General features: G+C 42.6%; 3 protein-coding genes across 3 annotated transcripts in view; 2 read left to right on the top strand and 1 right to left on the bottom strand.

Moving 5' to 3' along the window:
• Window positions 1–15,572, top strand: part of casp10 (caspase 10, apoptosis-related cysteine peptidase) — a 66,657-nt gene that overhangs the window by 6,326 nt on the left and 44,759 nt on the right. The gene's annotated exons all lie outside the window — the stretch shown is intronic.
• cfap91 (cilia and flagella associated protein 91) lies at window positions 3,328–7,708 on the bottom strand. The gene is made up of 17 exons (XM_033986404.2): window positions 7,621–7,708; window positions 7,454–7,530; window positions 7,092–7,240; window positions 6,936–7,019; window positions 6,805–6,861; window positions 6,560–6,738; window positions 6,142–6,319; window positions 5,586–5,743; window positions 5,361–5,510; window positions 5,158–5,288; window positions 4,994–5,098; window positions 4,853–4,924; window positions 4,619–4,765; window positions 4,333–4,554; window positions 3,983–4,131; window positions 3,820–3,902; window positions 3,328–3,525 (listed from the first exon to the last, which is right to left on the bottom strand). Exons 1-17 carry the CDS (start codon window positions 7,706–7,708, stop codon window positions 3,356–3,358), a joined length of 2,199 nt encoding a protein of 732 aa, XP_033842295.2. The 3' UTR covers window positions 3,328–3,355.
• Window positions 8,370–15,535, top strand: stk24a (serine/threonine kinase 24a (STE20 homolog, yeast)). Its single transcript, XM_033987320.2, has 11 exons — window positions 8,370–8,761; window positions 9,966–10,196; window positions 11,303–11,359; window positions 11,488–11,596; window positions 11,683–11,840; window positions 12,061–12,246; window positions 12,325–12,461; window positions 12,572–12,695; window positions 12,770–12,838; window positions 12,919–13,055; window positions 13,124–15,535. Exons 1-11 carry the CDS (start codon window positions 8,720–8,722, stop codon window positions 13,155–13,157), a joined length of 1,284 nt encoding a protein of 427 aa, XP_033843211.1. The 5' UTR covers window positions 8,370–8,719; the 3' UTR covers window positions 13,158–15,535.

The following is a 15,572-nucleotide window of genomic DNA, read 5'->3' on the forward strand; positions in this document are numbered from 1 at the left end:
CCTATTAACAAAATCTTTTATTGCGGATTTTAAACTAATTAATCACTGCTTTCCAAGGATAATTCATTTGAAAAACAAAAAACAAAACAAAGTAATTAGTCTCTTCTGCTTCTAGAAAAAAGTATTCTGAACATCTTTCCCATCTATCCCATCCATCCATCCATTTTCTTCCGCTTATCCGGGGCCGGGTCGCGGGGGCAGCAGTCTAAGCAGGGACTCCCAGACTTCCCTCACTCCGGACAGCTCCTCCGGTGGGACCCCAAGGCGTTCCCAGGCCAGCCGAGAGACATAGTCCCTCCAGCGTGTCCTGGGTCTTCGCCAGGGCCTCTTCCCGGTGGGACATGCCCAGAACACCTCCCTAGGGAGGCGTCCAGGAGGCAGCGACCGAATCACTGCAGACACTGCACCGATCCGCCTGTCAATCTCCCGCTCCATCCTTCCCTCACCCGTGAACAAGACCCCGAGATACTTGAACTCCTCCAGTTGGGGCAGAGACTCACCACCCACCCGGAAAGAGCAAACCACCTTTTTCCGGTCGAAAACCATGACCTCGGATTTGGAGGAGCTGATTCTCATCCCAGCCGCTTCACACTCGGCTGCAAACCGCCCCAGTGCCTGCTGCAGGTCCTGGCTCGAAGAAGCCATCAGGACAACATCATCTGCAAACAGCAGAGATGAAATCCTGTGGTTCCCAAACCAGACCCCCTCCGGCCCCTGGCTGCGCCTAGAAATTCTGTCCATAAATATAATGAACAGAACCGGTGACAAAGGGCAGCCCTGGCGGAGTCCAACATGCACCGGGAACAGGTCTGACTTACTGCCGGCAATGCGAACACAGCTCCTGCTCCGGTCATACAGGGACTGGACAGCCCTTAGCAAAGAGCCCCGGACCCCATACTCCCAGAGCACCCCCCAAAGGACACCACGAGGGACACGGTCGAATGCCTTCTCCAGATCCACAAAACACATGTGGACTGGTTGGGCAAACTCCCATGAGCCCTCGAGGACCCGATGGAGAGTATAGAGCTGGTCCAGTGTTCCACGACCAGGACGAAAACCACACTGCTCCTCCTGAATCTGAGGTTCGACTATCGGTCGGACTCTCCTCTCCAGTACCCTGGAATAGACCTTACTGGGAAGGCTGAGGAGTGTGATTCCCCTGTAATTGGAACACACCCTTCGGTCCCCCTTCTTATACAGAGGGACCACCACCCCGGTCTGCCATTCCACAGGTACTGTCCCCGACCGCCACGCGATGTTGCAGAGACGTGTCAGCCAAGAGAGCCCCACGACATCCAGAGACTTGAGGTACTCAGGACGGATCTCGTCCACCCCCGGAGCCTTGCCACCGAGGAGCTTGCCAACCACCTCAGTGACTTCAGCCAGGGTGATGGACGAGTCCGCCTCTGGGTCCCCAGTTTCTGCTTCCTCCTCGGAAGACGTGACAGTGGGATTGAGGAGGTCCTCAAAGTATTCCTTCCACCGCCCGATAACATCCCCAGTCGAGGTCAGCAGCTCTCCACCCGCACTGTAAACAGTGTTGGTGAAGCACTGCTTCCCCCTCCTGAGGCATCGGACGGTTTGCCAGAATCTCTTTGAGGCCGTCTGATAGTCCTCCTCCATGGCCTCCCCGAACTCCTCCCAACCCCGAGTTTTTGCCCCTGTGACTGCCCAAGCTGCGGCACGCTTGGCCCGCCGGTACTCATCAGCTGCCTCAGGAGTCCCACGAGCCAACAAGGCTCGATAGGACTCCTTCTTCAGCTTGACGGCATCCCTTACTTCCGGTGTCCACCAACGGGTTCGGGGATTGCCGCCGCGACAAGCACCACAGACCTTACGACCACAGCTACGAGCAGCCGCATCGACAATAGAGGTGGAGAACATGGCCCACTCGGAGTCCATGGCTCCAACCTCCCCCGGGATAAGGGAGAAGCTCTCCCGGAGGTGGGAGTTGAAGACCCCCCTGACAGAGGGCTCCGCCAGACGTTCCCAGCAGACCCTCACAATGCGCTTGGGCCTGCCAGGTCTGTACGGCTTCCTCCTCCGCCAGCGGATCCAACTCACCACCAGGTGGTGATCAGTTGACAGCTCAGCCCCTCTCTTCACTCGAGTGTCCAAGACACACGGTCGGAGGTCAGATGACACGACAACAAAGTCGATCATCGACCTCCGACCTAGAGTGTCCTGGTGCCACGTGCACTGATGGACACCCTTGTGCTCGAACATGGTGTTCGTTATGGACAAACTGTGACTAGCACAGAAGTCCAATAACAAAACACCGCTCGGGTTCAGATCGGGGAGGCCGTTCCTCCCAATCACGCCCCTCCAAGTGTCACTATCGTTACCCACATGGGCGTTGAAGTCCCCCAGGAGAACAACGGAGTCCCCGGTTGGTGCACTGTCTAGTACCCCTCCCAGGCACTCCAAGAAGGCTGGGTACTCCACACTGCTGCTTGGCCCGTAGGCCGACACAACAGTGAGAGACCTGTCCCCGACCCGAAGGCGCAGGGACGCGACCCTCTCGTTCACCGGAGTGAACACCAACACGCAGCGGCTGAGCTGTGGGGCAATGAGCAAGCCCACACCAGCTCGCTGCCGCTCCCCGCGGGCAACGCCAGAGACATGGAGAGTCCAACCCCTCTCAAGAAGTTGGGTTCCAGAGCCCAAGCTGTGCGTGGAGGTGAGGCCGACTATATCTAGCCGGTAACGCTCAACCTCCCGCACAAGCTCAGGCTCCTTCCCCCCCAGCGAGGTGACATTCCATGTCCCCAGAGCTAGTCTCCATGTCCGGAGATCCGGTCGTCGAGGTCCCCGCCTTCGACTGCCGCCCAGATCTCTCTGCACCCGCCCCTCATGGCTCCTCTCGCAGGTGGTGAGTCCACGGGAGGACGGCCCCATGTCGTTCCTTCGGGCTGGGCCCGGCCGGGCCCCATGTGGAAAGGCCCGGCCACCAGGCGCTCGCTGCCAAGCACCCACCCCAGGCCTGGCTCCAGGGTGGGGCCCCGATAACGCCAGTCCGGGCGACATAGCTTGCCTTGTTGTTTGTCTCTTCATGGGGGGCTTCTGAACCGCTCTTAGTCAGACCCGTCTCCCAGGACCTGTTTGCCATGGGTGACCCTACCAGGGGCATGAAGCCCCCGACAACATAGCTCCCAGGATCATTCGGGTGCTCAAACCCCTCCACCACGTTAAGGTGGCGGTTCGGGGATCTTCTATCCCTCCCATAGTTAAAAAGTACAGTTTTCTTAGAAGCTTATTGCATTTTACCTCATACAAGCCTGATCTCATAAATTAACATTTAAAATCACAAATTGCTATTGCTTACAATACATGGATAACTTAATTAATGTGCAGTTTAATTGTTTGTGTGTGTATGGTGCTGCTCTGGCTCTTTCACTCCCTCTTCATCTTGAGTAATAGAGTTTGAGGGGCTTTGAGTAGAGGGAGCTGAGGATGAGATCCCCTCCAAAGAGCCTTGAATGATGCTCCGAGCTGCCTGCAAGTGTCTGTCCTGCCTCTGTTGAACTGAGTAAGGAAAAAAAACTCAATTACACTTCAGTCTTTTGAAGCACATTGGTTGAAATGAGGCTACTTTGGGGAATTATGATTTGAATAGCACAAAATCTATCTGAGCTGTGCAGATGACTCGTAACATCAATTTATAATCAATGAATCAATGTCTGATCTGATTGTTTGAATTGTTGGACCTGATCCACACCTTATAGATTTAAGTTAAATAGATAATGGCCAAACTAACATGAGGATATTGTATTTTCAAATGAAACTCCTTTTTTGTCACTATAGCACACGATCACTTACCTTTTTGCCTGACACTGGTCTTAACCACCTCCGGGATGAGGAAGCTGTACACCAACTCATAGACAATGGCTTCAGACTGAAGGCTGTTCAGACAGACAGTCTGCTTTTTAGTGATGCCTATTACGTTTTATAGAACAAAACATCACATGCTTTTCTCACTGACCTTTCCTCCATGGCGCTCGCTACATCATTGACCTCTTTGGCCAATTGGTGGATCTCCTTTCTTGCCTGCTCATCTGCTAGTGTCTCTGTGGTTGCCAGAATGATGTCCTCCAAGTACAAGTCTACACTCTCCTGGTTTATCTGCACCACCTACAACACAGTTTCAACGGCTGTGCTTACAGTTGTCCTGGTTTGGTCCAGATTCGATCCTAGTTTAGTCCCGATATAGAATTGGTTTGGACCTATTCTAATCCAGATTTAGTCCCAATTTTGATGTGTTTGTGCAAGTGTGAATGCAATCAAAGTGATATAAACACAAACACAAATTATGGGTAAACTTTTAACACTGACTTGTCTGAAAATGTCGTCTTCTTCTTGTCTTCTGCGTTCTTCGACCTGTCTCCGCCTACTCTCCTCTGCCTCTCGCACACGGCGGTCTCTCTCAGCAAGGAGAGTGAAAGCATGGATCCTGCGTTCCTCCTGCAGTCTGATCAGCTCTTTGGATAAAGTGTCAAACATGTATTCAAGCTCTGTGTCCACAGCTCTAGCCTGCAGCGCCTCCACCTGTTCAGTCTGAAGAAACGTGTGAGGAGTTTTGTATTTCATTGTAATATAATAATGTCAGATGTAGTTTTACCCTGCGGCTCTGTTGATCTCTTTCCCTTTTGAGGATCAATATTCGATCTTTTTCCGCTTTCTGTAGCAACTGTTCTTCCCTCTGAAGAGCATGGACTGTCCTCATTTCTCTGATAAGGTCCAGGTGATTTTCTTTACCTTTAATTAGCTGCATTAAAACAGATTCGATAATTAAATATGCTGAAAATATGACCAACATGCAGAGCCAAATTAAAACTTGTGAATGTGACCAAACCTCATACTGAATGGCTCTTCCCCTCAGTAACTTCTGCAAGTTGATTATAGCAATTTCTCTCTCTTCTTCCCCCTTAATGAAGGTAACAGATAGATTTAGTATGTCTTTAACAATGTCATGATCTTTTTGGTATGATCTTACTTCTGGTGGCTTTTCTATTTCAGGAGTGACTGGTGGAGGAGAGGGCTTCTCAATCTTGACAAGGCATTCCAATTTATCTTCTGACTTGTCTTCTCTCCGTAGAGCCTGAACAGACAATACTTAGTATTTGGTATACATTCATTTGTATAATTTTATTAACTTACCCTATACTGCTCATACAGCTGAATTGCTCTCTGACTAGAGTTTTTGATCATACTCCTAGTGGGTTGTTGTGAATTTTTCACTGATGATTTCAGTGAGGAAGCAGAGAGCCCAGTTTCCAGTTCTGTCAAGCCTTTTAAAACATTATCTTAACATTGTTATATACTTAATTATTAGAAAAAAATCGTTATGGTTTTATTCTGACCTTCTGTGTCAAAGTAGTAATTCTTGTCTTCATGTTTTTGCCTTACAGCGGGACGTGTGTGAGAGGAAAGGTCAGAATAATCTTTGAAGTTGTACATATGTGTTAGTTTGTCCATTGCTACACTATGTCGGGAGTTCAATTTTCTCATTGCTGTTGGCATAACAAAAAGTTAAAACATACTTAGGTGTCTCTCACTGTGCATCACAGAAAAAAATTATCCTTTACCCCGGAAATAGTCATTGTTGATCTTGTTAATTTTGGACTCCTTCTCTTTTTGTAGCTTCTGATCGATCTGTTTCAGTCTGTCATGTGTATAATTCTGTTGAACCTCATCTCTTTTTCGCAAGAGGTCTGTCAACACCTTTAGACGGGCCTCTTTTAGCCTGAACACCATCCGATGCAAAATAGAAAAAAGAAATAAATAGGAAAAGTTTGTTTTCATAAAAGGTAAAAAAAAAAAAAAAAAAAAAAATTAAAAAAAAAAAAAAAAAAAAAAAAAAAAAAAAAAATATATATATATATATATATATATATATATATATATATATATATATATATATATATATATATATATATATAGTAGGGAGTCAGTCTGTCTCAAGTCACAGCTTTACAACACTTAAGTTGATCGATGTATTGTTTTGCTGTATGCTGCCTCCTAGTGTTCATATAAACCTCACTGCAATGAAGTTGTATTCAACTGCACATGTTATGTTATGGTGTGTTCCCTTTGTCCATGTGCACTTGGCCACAGTGAAAAGATGAAAGGAGCGGTACCCACTTCTGGATTTCCCCCTCTCTGAAAGCCCACTCCCTGGCTTCCATCTCTGCCATCATGCGTCTCCTCTTGTCCAACTGACTGAGGTCATCCAAGGGAGGAAGTGTGGCCTCCCATGCACGTTTGGCTCGAGCATGCTCTATCATTTCTACCTCTGCCAAACCTGCTGGCAGTCCATGACCTAAGGGATTCAAATATAAAGACACTTTAGTACAGCATAGTAATGAATGATTCCTAAGTGATCACTCTTTGTCTTCTCTAGGCATTATTATGTATTAGCTTACAGGCAACGTCTTTTCTAAAATTGGCATCGCTATCTAAACTAGGATAAACTGTTTTTTACATGTCTATGTGTTGATAATTGAATTATTCAGTAAACTAGATTCAATGTTCGATTTTCAATAATGCCATGATTTCATACCCCAAGTCAGAGATGCCAGTGTCAGGAGTTCAGAGGGCGTCGTGGCAGCTTGGTTAATATATTCTGGACTATAAGGATCTGTCTGTGTCTCACTCTCTCTGTAGTCAGTCTGGGCTGCCACAGTAGCATGTGTAGGCTGTTGTACAGGCTTTTGGTCCAGACTGGACACAAACTCTTCTCTGTGGATAAGGATAGAAATGATCAAACAGGCAAACAAGACATCAAAATATCCAGGTAAAACATACTTTGGCAAAGCAAAGATCACATCTGGGGGCAGCTGCTGTCCAAATGGAATCAAAGGGCTAGATAAAAACATGTATATACAAAAGTTAGATTTCATGAAGTAATATCATATGATACAAACCCCAAGGCTTACCGTGAGAAATACTTCCAGCGATCAGATCCTGCCATGTGACCTTCCTCTTTCTGCAGCCATGGTGAGTCATGGCAGCTAGTAACGCTGCGATAGAAGTCATATTAATTGTTGCAATGACAGTCTAAAAGAAATTAAGCAAGAACAAGACACAGTTACCCAGCCAGTTGATGCAGTGCCTCTTTGTATTGTTCCCTGTGACCTCTCCATCGCCGGTCAATAGTGGCTGGAACGGGATCTGAAGGGTCCAGTTGAAATTTGAATCTCGGAAAATTACTGAACATAGATCCATACTCCGGGATTTTCAACTGTATAAAAAAGTACACAAATTACTGGGATACAAAGAACCCGTTTCAATACAAATGTCAGTATTAGTTGTGCCTAATTTATGTAACTTAGTTAGATGGCCTGTTGATAAGATTAATATAAAATGTGTCAATATAGGCCTATTGCTTTAACCAAGACCTACAACTATAGTCCACAGTTTAAAAATCAAACCAACAAGTTAAAAAAAATCCTACCACTCTGTCCTTGGATGTGTAGGCCTTCCAACTGGACCTGATATGGTCTACTTCTGATGAGACGGTGTAAACTGGGTCTGTATGGGAAGAATATATGAATATGAAAATATGAGCCAGGGTCTGTCACATACAACGTGAAAATGGCTACGTTCATTAACTCGACTTACCATACAGGTAGTCATAAGTGCGCTCCTTGCTGACAAATTTGCTTGCAGTATCTTTATGGGAGATTGTGCCAGTGTTTGACACACTCATCTTGACAGTTACAGCCTTCTATATTTATTCTCGGAAGCGTTTATTCATCCAAAAGTGCTCCGGTGTATTTGGGAGCGTAACCATGGTAACATGTGTGTGTTAAACTTCCGGTATTAGTGTAGTGCTTTTTGAAGCTAGGCAAGGCTGTTTGTTGAGGAAAATATTATGATTTTTTTTTTTTTTTTTTTTTTAATGTTTATTTGGTTTACACAGATGCCAAACTCCTCTACATGGTCAAGAAACGTCTAGTGAACGAACGCTAAACAATTGCAGAGTAATAAACAATCATAACCACTAGATGGTGTTTATGCATCTTGATCCTGAACGAGGCACTAAATTATTATAACTGGCTGTTTTTTAACGGTGTAAAATGTATGATTGTAATTCCGGGTGTTCACCTTAATGCATCCTCACTTGATTCTGTACTTGACTTCAAACATTTAAGGCATGCAGGGTTTTGTTTACGTTAGCATTGTCAAGCGATGCTTCTCCTCGCCATGACTTGTGTCTTGTGTTTTGCAAAAAGAACAGTAAGCTTTTCTTTGCTGTTTTATCACAAGGTCGCGATATTAAAATACTTACTGGAGAACAGTAGTATAGATAATATTTGCAAACCTGGTGTTGCCAGATTACCACTGCTTACTTGGCAACCCATCCTTTTGTCAAACCGGAAATTGAAAATGACATTAACCAAGATGGCGCTGAGTGAAAGAAAAAAGTGATAGGAAAACAGAACAACAAGCGACACAAGTATTCAGAAGTGGGTTGTTGCTCTTCGTAATCAACTTTTTAAACATCGGCTCAAACAATTGGAAAGTACCCCCCTCCCTCCCGTGGCAGGACGTCTTCATTTGACGGCAAAGTAGTATTGCAAAATAGCGGCTACAGTAGCATCGCGACCGTACTGCGGAAGGCGAGCGAAGAAACTAGGAGTTCAAAGTACAACTGAGACAGAGTTTAAACCACCTTTCTATATCTCCCAAGTTAAGATTTAATTTCCAAGTTGACGCCATGGCCCATTCCCCTGTTCAAGCTTCAATACCAGGGATGCAGGTAATTATTTTCCGTCAATGTTGTTGTGTTTGAGTGTAATTGAGGTGCGTTACGATGTTAGCCAACTGTAAATTACTTTATCAGCAAGTCTCCTTTGCTTCATCTGCTGCGGACTGATAACTGTAGCAATAGTTTAAATAGCCTGTTAGATAAGGATTTTTTTTGAGGAAGAATGCATATTTGTATGTTGCTATATGCAGAAAGACAATATTTAAGGTCACAATGAACTCTCTTTCCGTAAACTAATGTTTATTAAGCCCTAACATTTTAAGCGTTTGTCACAAGGTTATAAAAAGCAACCTGTACCTGGTAATGTTGATCTGAGATGCTCCTTACACGAAAACTCAGCTGGACCCTGCAATTCTGAGAGTGTGGAGGGTTGATGACTAAAAAACGTGCAAATGGAAGTAAGGGATGTACAGTGTTGGGAGCAAATATGTCTCGAATATTATTGTTTTAGATTGTCCTCATAAAGTGCATGATAAATGTGGCATATTACACTCTTAGGAGCTTGCAACTTTTTAATTTTATATTTTGCACATCTTCAAAACATATCTGATAGTCGTTTCCTGAGAGCACGCAGTATTTGTCGTGTCTACAGATTTGACGAAAGTTTGCTGTATTGTCATAATGTTCTTTGAGATCAGATGTATTTGTACCTGACCGTACCATGTACCATGATTTACCACTATGGAGTTATGACAGTTGTTTCATACTTGGCTTTATTCTGCATGGGTAGCTTTGTGGCTCATCCTTTTTGGAGTAGGATTGAGGCAGTCCACCTCTGCGGCCCCTCTCCATGCATTAGCCGTTTTACTGGAATCCTGTCTCTGGGGAGTTTTGGAAATTTTTAATGAGAAAAACGATCATCATTCTGATAAACTTGCATCTATCAAATATGTATACAAATAAAATGTGTCTTTAATATTTCAGGTTTGCAAGTTTGGCTAGCCATTGCCAAAAAGAAATATAAGTAGACATTTTGAAAGCCATTACAGGCTGTCTGGTGCTCCTTGGGGACCTAGGCCACTTAGTTCAGTCAATACAACAGTGTCTAGTCCGTAGTGGTGGTTGTAATCAAGCTTCAGTATCTGTCTGATACTTGTATATGTTGGTCTCACACCCAGAATAAAAAAAGTTTTGTGCAAATGTAGCAACATCCTTCTGGTTAAAAAACATATTTTTGTTTGTCCCTTTCCCCCAGAATTTAAAAGCAGATCCAGAGGAACTGTTCACAAAGATGGAGAGGATAGGCAAGGGGTCCTTTGGAGAGGTCTTTAAAGGCATTGACAATCGGACTCAGAAAGTTGTGGCCATTAAAATTATCGATCTGGAAGAAGCAGAAGATGAAATTGAAGACATTCAACAGGAAATAACAGTTCTCAGTCAGTGCGACAGCCCCTTTATCACCAAGTATTATGGATCCTATTTAAAGGTAAAATAAAACTTTTAATTAAGACAACTAATGATGCAATGTTTACTTTATAATATTCTACATGTCTGTGGTGTGTTTTAGCCTGCGTTCACACTTTTTATTTACTTATTTAACAGGGACAGTGTACAAAATTATCTACCTAAAACAGCAAATTATATTAAAATATTAGGTTTTTATTTAGTTTTATATTTGATATCGACTTTCATTTTTGCTAATTGTCTCTGACCAAAAATTGAGCTGGTAAAGGTTTGTATACATTTTTTTAAATAGAGTAACAAGTACTGGTATGTTTGGATGGCCTGTACATAACCTCCGACAGCCTTGTTTACTAGAGGCGGCTTACTTTGCATCACTGTTGCATAGCGTCTGTTCTCATGCTGTTGTACATGTGATAGTGCTTAAAGTGCCTTTCACAGGGTGTGGAGTAGTGCTTAGAGTAAGAACACAAAGTGTGGTGCTCCATTAGCCCATGTCATGGCACTGAGAGAGAGGCCTGATTTATAGATGTGTGCATTCAGCTTTTTCTTTTGTTCATAATGTAGTGTTATGCATACCTAAAGTGTATGCCAAGAATGGCACGGACATGACACACTCTCTTATCATTTGTTGAATAAAATGTACATAATGCATACTGTGTTTATATACTGCAGTGTATATGTATTGGCGTTGTCAAAAGTATCAAAAATTGAATACTAATGGATATTTGATACTAAACTAGTATTGAACCTGGATTCTCATCTGAGCAAGTATCGATACTGAAAAAAGTCACATTCATAGGACAGAAATGAACATTTCCTGAAAAGCTTTAGAATTATCTTGAGGTGTATCAGAACAAGTATAAGACCACATAGATTAGTATATGCCCATGGACCACTATGGAACCTACCTGGACAAATGACGGATTACAAGGCTACATAATGTAAAAGAAAGTACTAGGACTTAATGTTGAAAGTCACATTCTATTGTTTAAAGAGCGTTTTTTTTTTTTTAAATTATCATCATGGTATCAGAATGTGTTGAGCATCTGGTGTTAGTATTATGACAACTGAGGACTTTTTACTGTGATTTTGAAAAAAAATAAAATATATATACATGTTGTGCTTTAGGGTACAAAGTTATGGATTATTATGGAATACTTGGGTGGAGGATCAGCACTTGACTTGGTAAGAGGGTTTTTTTTTTCTACTTAAAATGCTCCCTGTGTATTAAGTTAATAACCATATTAAATTTAAACTTGAAGAGAAATAAGAATATAGTGGCCTTGTATCTGTGATGTGGTTTGTTTTTCTAGTTGGAACCGGGGCATCTTGACGAAGCACAGATTGCCACAATTCTGAGAGAAATCCTGAAGGGGCTAGAGTATTTGCACTCTGAAAAGAAGATTCACCGAGATATTAAAGGCAAGACTGTTTCATCAACACACAATGACTATAACCATGTTTGATTGTATCTAAATAAAGATAATTCATATATTTGGTGTTTTCAGCCGCCAATGTGCTATTATCAGAACAAGGAGACGTGAAGCTGGCAGATTTCGGAGTGGCGGGTCAGCTCACAGACACTCAGATAAAGAGGAATACTTTTGTGGGCACTCCCTTTTGGATGGCACCTGAAGTCATTAAACAATCGGCCTATGATTCAAAGGTTGAACTATGTTTTGTACTTGTATTCATAATTGAAGTCAGAGATAGTGAGGGTTGCATGTTGCTTCCTGCCTAGTCAGTCTTGTGGCCAAGGATAATAGCTTTCTGTGTTTTAACATAATAATGAACATAATCGACAGTGGCTCAGTGGTTCTCCTCAAACACAATAACTGCGATTACCTAGTAGCTGGTACTCACTGTAATCTTTTTGTGCTCAACAGGCAGACATTTGGTCATTAGGAATCACTGCAATAGAGCTGGCTAAAGGAGAGCCCCCTCACTCTGAACTGCATCCCATGAAGGTCCTGTTCCTGATCCCAAAGAACAATCCGCCCACACTGGAGGGAAACTACACCAAGCCTCTCAAAGAATTCATTGACGCGTGTCTGAACAAGGAGCCCAGCTTTGTGAGTGTAGGAATAATGTGTTGTGGTGTGAAAATATAACATACACATCTCATTTAGCTTGTGCTATTGTGTCCTCAGAGGCCTACAGCCAAAGAATTGCTAAAGCACAAGTTTATTGTGAGGCATGCCAAAAAGACATCCTACCTGACAGAGCTGATTGACAGATACAAGAGGTGGAAGTCGGAGCAGTCTCGGGATGAGTCCAGCTCTGACGAGTGAGTCTGAAGTGGATGACATAGAATCTTTGCTTAACCCTTTATTTTTGACAGTAATGTCTATGTCTGTGGCAAGCACATTTGTTAAAAATGTTTTGACATGTGAACAGGGAGACAGATGCTCAGGCCTCTGGAAATGAGGATCAAGACGATTGGCTGTGGGGCACAATCAGTCCTGCTCATGCTCCTAATGGAGCAGCACTGCCACAGCCTGTTGAGGCTGAAGAGAGCCCGGTACAGTTGTTATCTACCTGCTTTAACAACAAAACAAAAGGATCCAAGACTAAATACATAAATGCTCTCTTAAGGTCCAGGAGAATCCACCAGTGCCTCTGTCCCAGAGTTTGGCAGACATTTTTACTCCACTATTTTCAGAGGTAATTGTACCTTTTTATTCTAATTAAGATACTGTTCAGTCTTTATTATTGTTCATGATTTGGATGAATGCTTCTTATAGTTGAAAGAAAAAGGCGAGACAAGCAATGGTAAGCCAGAAGCTGCTGAGAAGCTGCGAGAGGCTTTGTTTGTGGCAGAAGAGACTCACCCTGGCATCTGTGACTCGCTGATTGTGGAGCTGGTGCAGAGGCTGCAGAGGTAACACAATCCTCTGAGCATCTATATTATTTGTACAGGTTTGAACAGCTTTTATATTTCTTTTATAGGTTTTCGGTGCTTCAGACTTCACCCACACACTAGACCTGTTATGTTGAATGGTCCTGTACCTGGTCTCATCAGAATCAACCTCTATAGCTGTGAGGAAGTTTGCAGTAAAGTGTATACCACTCATTTGCCCCTAGAAAACGCCAGCCTCTGTACAGCTTCTGAAGTATAAGCACACCACCAGGGTCCTGCTCAGGATGCTCGAGGCAGCACAAATAGTTCACTTTATCGCTGCTACACGCTGTCTTCTAGTACCTCCTTCATAACTTTTGTTTTCAGTGTGAAGACTCTTTTCTGTTAAAAAGGTATTGCTGCACCTAAAAAGCAAAACAAAAGGTTAAACCAATCACTTCTGCACAAAATCTTCCCATTTTGATTATATAATGTTTAGAACAACATCAAGTGCAGTATTGTCACCATACATTTCCCCAAGTACTTTTGTTTACATGAGTGGGGCGTAGGTGTAGCGCTCAACCAATCATGTCATAGTCTTAAAATTTGTTTTTGCAGAAAAAAAGAGTCCAGTTTGTTCATAGTTCTAATGCAAATTTCACATTTTATATTGCTTTTATTTTGTGATTATGGAAGTGTGACAGATGTTTGGTCAAAAGTGTGGTGAGTGGAGTGAAACTCAGGTATTCTGCTTGAAAGAGCTCTGTGGGGTGGAATTTGTAAATAAGCTAATCCACGTATTCCACAGACATTGTTTATAACAAAACCACTGTGTACAAAATGGCCAAATTAATAATTGTAGATAATGGATGCATTCTAAATATTTTGATAAAATATTGGCTGTATATGATATTGCCTTATCTTTGAACTTTGTGTATATCAGACTTTGATTTCACTAGTACGCAATAGGCGGGTAGCCTGTAATGCTCAAATAGTAATGGCTGCTCTGTATCAGTTTTGATTATGTTCATTTATCATGTGTTCCTGAATATGCAAACATATTAGATTTCTTATCATTTCATACTTTATGCTGTGACTATAGTCAATAATGTGGAGAATGTAAAAATAATGTGGCTGGATCAATCAAACTCCTCCCGGTTTGAACACTGGATTCTTAAATGCCAGTCGAGATGCCCTGGGCTCATGTTGGGCTTTTGCCTCATCCTGTGTATTTGAGTGTGCATGTGTGCGTGCTTTGTTGGACAAACTGTGGTAGCATCCCTTCATCCATAGGTGGGCAGTGCCATCTTCAGGTCTTCCTAGAAGCTGCATTGGTACATGGTTATACCCACTGTACTAATAGCTTTAATTGCACTTCACATATAAATGCCTTCTACTTTAACAAAAGTAGCCATACAACAGTAGCATGAGACTATTTCTAGGTAAGCGCATGCTGTCTGTGGCTCAAAGATTCCCCTGGATTCCCCCATCTCTGAGGCAGTCATGTAGTGTACTCTTTGCCTGATTGTATTTCTCTATTTGAACTTTGTGAAATGAGATGCACAGCAGACATTTCCGGATATATTCAGCAAATGATTAGACCTGCAGTTACATACAATGTAAGCAGTGCTCTGAAATGCAGATGACTAGCAGCACTGCTATTACGTTTTGATAGTTCTAACAGCTATGACCTGTGCAGTATGTGTTTTAGCATACTCCAGGACCAGAGGACCGAGTCCTGAGCTAAATCAGCCTTAGTGTTTGTGGTGAATAGCTTTAGCTTTTAATTGGTGGATCAAGTGTTAATTACTAAAATGCTTATGCAGCAACACTTTAGCACACACATGACAAATGTATGTTTTCTATTTCTTGCATTCCTGGATTGTGCACAAATGCACAAATTGAAATTCCATAGAAGCACATGGTTCATAATATAAACTAAATTAACATATGGGGAATTATTGCCTCAGATTTTCTATATTGTGAATGTAGTGCAACTGAAACAATGTGTTAAAATAAGGTACGAGACAATTATTGTTAAATGCTTCATTATGTTTAAGTTCAGACTGATTTTTCTGTGGAAAGCTACATGATTTAGTTTCTTATAGACGTATGTAATATGTGCCATGCACTGCCATTCGATAGACGTATTCAAAGTTCATCATGCACCTTTTGAATAGTTTGTTGTTTCGCACTTTTTAAAAATAGGCTCTTAACAAGACTATGTGATGTAGCAATTACAACAATTGTTTCTCTGCTTTTGTGTTAAGACAAACTAGTTTAAATCATTTAGAGCACGATATTCAAAAGTCTATTTTTGTAACCCTCCACAACAGTGTTATGCAATAGAAAGGCTCCATTTATGTAACAGTAAATTCTTGACTGTGCTGACTTAAAGGTTGACCTTGTGTGACATTGCTTACACTTCAGTCCTATAATATAATATTTGCTAATTTTGGACTGTGTTGTTGGACTGAAAGTTGTTAACTGACTGAGCAAAAATAAAATTCATTTTTATTAAATCTTTGTTTGTACTGTTAGACAAGAAACACAAACACA

The sequence above is a fragment of the Periophthalmus magnuspinnatus genome, chromosome 21, assembly GCF_009829125.3.
Source record: "Periophthalmus magnuspinnatus isolate fPerMag1 chromosome 21, fPerMag1.2.pri, whole genome shotgun sequence".
Classification (NCBI taxonomy): domain Eukaryota; kingdom Metazoa; phylum Chordata; class Actinopteri; order Gobiiformes; family Gobiidae; genus Periophthalmus; species Periophthalmus magnuspinnatus.